Source organism: Egretta garzetta, unplaced genomic scaffold, assembly GCF_000687185.1.
Source record: "Egretta garzetta isolate BGI_Z169 unplaced genomic scaffold, ASM68718v1 scaffold320, whole genome shotgun sequence".
Taxonomy (NCBI): Eukaryota; Metazoa; Chordata; class Aves; order Pelecaniformes; family Ardeidae; genus Egretta; species Egretta garzetta.
In genome coordinates, this window is record NW_009258260.1 from 2,002,693 (window position 1) to 2,010,488 (window position 7,796).

Here is a 7,796-nt window from a genome sequence, read left to right on the forward strand (position 1 = left end):
TGTGAACCGTAGTTCCGTGGGTAAGGTTTCCTATTCCATCTATCCGCATTTAAAGGGAAGCAGCGTTCCTCCCACCTGAAGTGCTGGCTGCATTACACTTGCACCTCTGTCGCTCTTTTTTTTTTTTCCCCCCAGTTTCTCTCGCTTTATTCTTTTCCTGCCGTCTTTTGAGAGAAGTTCTTTCCTCCGCAGTCCCAGCTCCCAATCAGAGGGATACAGAGCGCTTCCTCTTCCTAGCATACTCCCCCGCAACAAAATTGGTTAAGGAGTGGCTCAGGCGAGTGTCCAGAGTATCAGAGTTGTTGCCGCTGCTGCTGATTTTCACCCATGGGCACAGGCACCGGAGCATGGCCCTGCGGATGTAGTTGTCAAAGCAATAGTAAATGAAAGGGTTGGCACAGCTATTGGCAAAAGCAAAAGGACTGCTCACCTTCATGCCCAGCTGGGCAACCGTATCGAGGAAACAGTCAGACTGCTTTAGGAGTCCCAAAAGGATGGCCATAAGCTTGAAAAGATTGAAGGGAACCCAGGAGACAACAAAAGCTGCCACTACAATGAAGACGATCTTGATGGATTTTCTCAGTTTCTTATCGTGTTTTCCAGCTCTCTGATAATGCACACAGAGTCTCTTGGTGATGGAGCAGTAGAAGGTTAAGATACTCAACAGTGGGAAGAAGAAGGCCAGGATTAAAAGCATCAGTGACGTGATCTGTTTGGCTTCTGTCATGGCTTTGTCTGTGCAGTAAGTCTTTCCATATTGCTGTGCCAGTTCTCTGGACAAAAGGGTTGGCATCCCTAAGCAGCAGGATAATAACCAGACACAGGCACAGAGTCCACTGGAATAGGATTTTGTTCTGACCTGTCTAGCGATTGAGGGATGCATGATAGCAAGGTACCGATCAGCACTCATACAGGTGAGGAGGAGGATGCTGCAGTACATGTTGACTGAGATGACATAGGAACTAGCTTTACAGAGAAAAGACCCTACCCTCCAGCTCCCGTCCGACGCCTCCTTGTCCACCCAGAACGGCAGCGTGATGAGGAAGATGAAGTCAGATGCAGCAAGGTTGACGATAAAGATGTCGATCAGCCTCTGGACCCGCCGCTTGAAGACCAAGGCTACTATCAGGATGGCATTGCCGACAATGCCCACCAGGAACACCACAGCGTACAGGATAGGGAGGAAAGTAGACATTTGTTGCAGGTGCTGGTAGTGGCAGTTGTCATCGTAGTAGTAGTCATAGCTGAAAGTGACTGTAGTCACAGGCGGCAGCTGGGTGAGTTCCATTTCTGGCCAAGCTGTCCTCATCCCCGCTCTGAGGAAGGCTCTGAGCTCCCCCTACCCTTCCCCTCAAAGTTTTTAAAACAGGTTAGCGAGTGAGGGGGGAGGAGTGAGGGGAGGGAAGAGGAGAAAAGTGGTTTGGGGGGGGGTAATTTGTATACTTTTAGCCAATCGCATAGGCAAACAGACAAGTGACGACAGCCTCTGATTAGTCAAAACCCTGTCTTCTGAATAAACACTTGCTTCTTTTTTTAAAATCTGGTTTTGTTCTGCTGATTTTATCTTCATTTTGCATTTGCATGTATAAGCGAACCAGGTTTGGGTTTTGGTTTTATTTTGGGGGGGAGCGAAGGTAGTTTTCAAGATTCTGAACTTTTTATTTTTTAGTACAGGATATTGCTATTTTGAAGAAGTTTGAGATTGTACCAGCTCAGAAGAAGTCAGAGAATGGTGAATTCAGGCGCCACATTCTTTATCTTTACTCAAAACATTTCGTATAAATTGCTTTTTGGGGCAAGTTCAACTTTTCTGAGGCTTGGAGGTTTTTACTTTCTTTGCCCATTTACGATTGTTGTTTTCTGTTGAGAGTAATTCTTTCATACGAAAACATTTAGGGAACAATATTTAAAACTACTAGCTCTGTTCTGCCCTGTAGTTAGTTGTTCTGTATCAGTCCCAGGTTCTCCACTGCTCTGCCAGTGCCCAACTCCTGCCCTGCAGCTCCTCCAGTTCCCCTAGGCCTGGGGTCCCCACACCCAGCTTTATGGAAATGTTAGAAACTTAGAGGACAGTTTTCCAGTGAAACTTGGCTTGATGTTCCCACCCACGCACAGGCTTCCATATCAGCCATGGTCCTGGACCCCAGAGCAGTGGTTTGTTCCTTCTCCTGACTGCGCAGCCCAGGTGGTTCTTGAGCCGTTGGTATGTACAGCGCTCGCTTCTCTTAAAAAGCTCTGATTTCCTTCATCTTTCATTTGCAGTATCAATATCGTTCCAGCTGTGGCTTACCTTACAGACGGCCCTTTCCATGTTGCATAAATTGAATGCAAGTTCTTACTTTTTAAGCTACTGAATTAATTACAGATTTGTCAGTGCATACTAATTGGAAACTTCTACTGCTGGTCTTCATCGTCCTTCCTCTCCTGCAGATAAATTCATTTTCTCCTTCCCTTCCTCTCCCACCTGTGTATTCAAAGACCAGGCAGGATTCTCAAAGCTTTGAGCAAATTGCTTACCGGAGCATGCTCAAGCCCTGGGCAGATAGATCACATCTATGTATGTCTCCACAGGTAAAGAGCAGTTCCAAATTGCATGGACAGCAAATTAGTCCCTCCAGTGCACTCTGGATGCATTCAGATTCACTCTGCCAGTGCTCAGGTTATGTGCTGTGTGGCAGGTACTTGGTAGACTTCCAGGCACTGGGAAGAGCAGCCAGCTGCTATTAAAAAAATGGGCTCCTGGATCAAGGGATATTTAGGTGGGCACTCTCTCTTAGGTAGATCTGCTGATGTCTAATAAGGAGCTAATTATATACAACTGCCTTCCTATCAGTAGGGCACTAGTGGACTCTAGCTGACTGTTTTTCATGGAATATGTAAGAATTTAATTATCTCACAAGCTCTGAAAAACGAGTCAGGGTGTATAAAAACACCCAGGCTTAGATTACCAATTTGTAAGATACAGACATAAGTGTGAACCTGTAAGGAAGCACAGACTAAAAATCATCTTCTCACCATCCAAAGATTACAAAAGATACACCTACTTTTCAGCTAAGAGTTGTGTAAAAATGCCCAAGTATCTTACAGTTTACAGAAATTATTTTTGATGGATTCAGTGCAGAGGTGAGTTTTGTGTTGTCTTTGCTTATTTCTGCTTCAGGGAATGTGTTTCGGTTTTTTTTCTTCCATGAAGCACTGGGAAATAGAGGCATTCTCTTTCCATCAGTACTAGAGTAGAAGATCAGCTGAACCCTACGGTCTGCGGTATAATAGTTCTGCCTCTCCTGTGAAGATGGACCTACATGTAACTTTACTCTGCACTTAGATCCTAACAGCTTACGTGCAGTTGCAAGCTTTAGAAATCAGACACAAACTTCACTCCCTCCATCTCATGCTACCGTGTACTCCTTGAAATTCACTCCCTCCCTCTCCCCATCCCAGAGCAGACAAAAAAGTGAGTAACTTTTAAAAAATCTTAATGGAACCGTAAGGATAAGTGTATGTCCATGTGTACTTGTGTCTGCAGTTCTTCACTTTGTTGTCTCTAGTTTAATAGCCTTACTTACTAAAATAAAAAATAAGATAGTAAACCTTTTCCAAAAGGGATCAACTCTGTTCTCTTGAATTTGGTCCAAGAGATGTGGTGCGATGTTTTGTCACCAGGAGGACAGCCTCCACCCTCTCCTCACCACATACGTTTAAACCCTTTTCCTGAAAAAAAATTTCTGCTGAAGCAACTGGCTTGGCTTGGGCGTATGTTCTTCCATTCGGGGTACCCATCTTGTCTAGCCCTTGACGCAGCTTTAAAAAAAATGCAGCCACTGGGTGCTGAGTGGTTTTGAACATGAGAGTGAACCTAAAGCTTTTGTAGCCACACGCTCACAGTGGGTACTGGTGGTAATGATGGTCATGCATTTGGCCAGTTCTGCTTTAGAGCCTCTGTTTCTCTGGTGGTCCTGCCTCTCTCCAATGCGCTTGTGAAGTTTGTTGCATCAGTGTTTGTACCGTTCCTTAAATCTTCCTCGTAGGAAATGCTGAGGTATTTCCAGCAGTAGCAAGGGAAAAGATTTCACGTCTTTGCTTACAGTTCTGTAATGCTTGTCATAAATGTATTATGGCAGCCTTCTAATTCTGTGGCAAAACCAGTAAAAGAGATGTGCAGCAGAAGTAGCTGCACAGGAAGTATGCAGGGCTGTTGAGCGCGCTCTCTCTCTCTCTGAGGTGTGGGTTTGTTGGTTTTTTTTCAAATTTTTTTACATTCTCTTATAAAATAAGCTACGTATCTGTAAATTATTAATGATGATAAATGCTGAGAAGGAACAGAGGTTCATTTGGCTGTAAAAGAAAGTGTAGTAGTTTCTAAATGATTGTGCTTCAAAAACCTTCTGTAAGGAATAGAGATTTGCAGACCTAATTAAAAAAACAACCAAAACCCCCCACCAAATTGGCTGAAACCGCCTTACTATGCTATAACGTAGGTGAAGGCAGGCTCAGAGGTAACCAGATGAATGCTAACCAACAGAAGTTTCACCCCTGAACAAAGAGGAGAAGGTAGAACTGATTCAAGTAAAATTGTGGGCACCGAGACAATGCATTGAGATAGCTTGAAATAGTTTCATACCAAGAGCCGTGGTCTACAAAGTGTGGTGCGGGAAGTAAACATTTTTTGTACACTTAATAAAGTAAATATTTTTAAAATAGTGGTTATTTCCTCTTCATCTCATCCTTTTTTAATTTATATTTTTTGTGTATGTTTTATAATGTGCATAATACGTTAGTACAGTAGTACATGTATAAAATTTTAAAACCATATAATAGGGGTGCATGCTCAAAAAGTTTTTACTGATGGGATGCATGATGAAAAGGTTTGGAGACCACTGACTTAAGAGGACAAGTGGGTATCATTAAAGTGAACCTGTGCTATTCATCATATCTGGAAGAAGCACATCTAGAAGGTCTTCTCTCTGTGAAAATTGTAATTGGGGTAGGGTTTTCTTAGCCTACCATGTTCTGTGCCACAGATAGAAAAATAAAGAAGGGAGAAATAAAACCGAGGCAACTGTATGAAGATGTCTGAGGGGAATCCATGGGAATTTCTGCTCATTTTGAGTATGTGAAATGCTCCTAGATGGTGCCTAAACCACAAAAACTAAACCTGCCCTTTTTATTATTACAAAGAGAGTATTTGTTGGGAAAGGCAATACCTTGTAGTAAATAAGCTAGTAGTAGTGGAAGAAATGGGCAGACTTTTGAACAGCTTTTTCAGGTCTAAATCAATAACTCCTGAAGCAAATGTGGTATATGAAGAAGGGTTTTTCATTTCTCATCTCATTTCTCATCCTGTACCAGTTTCATTTAATATAGATGGTGCTGCCTCCTACAAAGGTTTACTTCTTTCTTTAGACTGTGAGACCTACAATGACACAAATTTTGTATGTCACACGTTTTGCAACACGCTAGGGTTTGGTTGCTTGGTTTGTTTTGTTTGCAGCACTCTGATGTTAAACTCTCTCTCAGTGCCAGAGAGCTTCTGTTAAAGGTACAAACGAATACACATGATCCAGGTTTGCTATCGAAGAAACTTCAGTTTTGCAAAAAGCAGGAACAGTGTTTAAGCTATCGCCATCAACATTATTCCCTTTGTGCTTTCATGCACAAACTGTCACAGTTTCTGCACAGTAAAGCAAACTTTTACTTTGAAAACCTTCCCAAGTGATCCCATTCTGTAGCTAAATTGATCAACCAGTGGTTCTGCTGAGGCATGCTGAGGAGGTATGGAAAGAAGAGAAAATGAGAAAAGATAGGTGTTAGCAGTGAATGACTCCATGCGTTTGTTTGTAACTTTTTTATTGGGTTACTCTTTTTATATGGAGGGGTATTTTTCCAGAAAGGAAAAAAAATCCAGGTGAAATCTGTAGAGAGTATTTGAAATTAAATAAATAACATGAAAACACTTCTCTTCCCTCTGTCTGTTTTCAAGCAGCTGCACGCATCGTATTGATCAGGGCAGATTCTGAAGAAGAGGCCACTGTAGTCTAATTCAGTAATGGAAGTAGCAATGGCTGCAAAATTTTCCAGAATTGATTCTTATTTTTACAAGATTAGGTATTTTAGGAGAAAAACCTATAGACTTGCCAGTGTTAGGTTATTCACTACAATTTACAGTAAACGGTTCCAGTTCTGCTTATCCCATGCCTTAGAATACAGAGGGGTTTGTTGGTTTTTTTTTTCTTTTAGCGTTTTCTAGCTTCACCTTCTGATAGTTTTGCCAGGTAGACTGAAAACAAAAATCAGTGATTTTTTTGTACCTATTGCCATTACATGTATTTTATGGTCTTGCAACTCCTTAGCTCTCTCTTCAGTAAATTAAATTGGCTTGCCTTTTGTGATATATTTCACTGAGAGACGTTTTCTAATTGCTCAGTGATTCCCATGCCCCTTTTCAGGTTTCTCTCGACACGCTCTTTCAGCAGGCAGCAGCAACTCTAGATGTGATACAACCGCTTTCCTCCTGTTCCTTCCTTCCTGTTTATACATCTGAGGTTGCAGGAAAGTTGGGGTTTTTTGGCCACAGCACCATCTTGGCAGTTGGTAGTCCACCATGACCCATTTGTCCTTTTCATTTTGTGCTTCCCAGGGTAAAGTTTTATGTTGGATAAGTATAGCCTCCACTCTTTGCTCTTAAATGAATGAGCTCATTGATGACCTTATTGAAATGCATGTTTGTTTGCCCCTGGCTGCCAGATGATCAGGTCACCCTGTACTGGTGCCCTCTCCATGTCATTATTTACCCTTCCCTCAAGCCTCGTGTCATCTGTGAAGTTTATCAGTGATACTCTGGTTTCTTCCAGGCCATCGATAAAGATGTTAAATATTTTAGAGTCTAGCATAAATCCCAGTCAGACCCCAAAATACAGCCTTGCAGACAGTTACATTGTGTTGCATGTTTGTGAGATGGTTCCATGATCTGGAAAGCTGGGATGTAGAGAGGTTTCTTAATTAAATATAATTTCTAATTTGTTTTTAAAATAAAATTATTTTGTTGCACCAAGTCAGAGAAGTTTCTTGTATCACTGCTCTCACCTTTGCCATCCTAGCTTCTTACCTCGTTGCAAAAATGCTTCCTGGCTGCCCTGGGAAAAGAGTTGGTTGGGATCGTTTCCCAGAAGTCCTCAGAGATGTGAAAACCTGGGGCTCGATTCTGTTTTTCTGAGTATTTATTTGCTTGTTTGGAGGTTGGTAAAATCAAAACTGGGTGTGGTGGTCTTGCAGCCAGGAGAGTTGTTAACCGCTTTTAAGAGTCCTCTTGTCATTTGCGTGGGTATGTGCACCAGGGATGGGGGGGGTCAGTTTGGAGTATGGAGCCGGTGTTGCCCATTTTTGTAATTTTTACATCTTTTTTTTCCTTACTTGGTGTTTTCCCACATCATTCAGCCAGCCTATCATGTCACCATTTTTACAAGCTATCAAGCAACAAAGAAGTGTGAGCCTATGGCTGCAGGGGGTGACCAAATAATTGAAATTGTAGAAACGAGAGTTTGCAAAGTGTTTTTTTGTATTTCAGTAAAAACTCGCAGCTGTTACATACAGCACGCACAAGACGTTGGGACCATGATTCCAGATTCCCAAGTGCAGGAAGTCTTGCGAGTGTGCAATTTGGGCATTAATCATCACTGTGCCTCACGCCGGCCAAGGGCGGTGCGAGGCGTGGTGCTGCAGTGCGGAGGCGCAGGGCTGGGCCTGCCACGGTTTGAGCCCCAGCCAGGCCTGTGTCCGTGGCGGGGGCCCGCGTTGTG

At 42.8% G+C, this 7,796-nt stretch overlaps 1 protein-coding gene across 1 annotated transcript; it reads right to left on the bottom strand.

The window, feature by feature from the left end:
- Window positions 1-205: 205 nt before the first annotated feature.
- On the bottom strand, window positions 206-1,309 carry GPR15 (G protein-coupled receptor 15). The gene has a single exon (XM_009638298.1). It carries the CDS (start codon window positions 1,307-1,309, stop codon window positions 206-208), a length of 1,104 nt encoding a protein of 367 aa, XP_009636593.1.
- Between the last annotated feature and the right edge of the window lie 6,487 nt (window positions 1,310-7,796).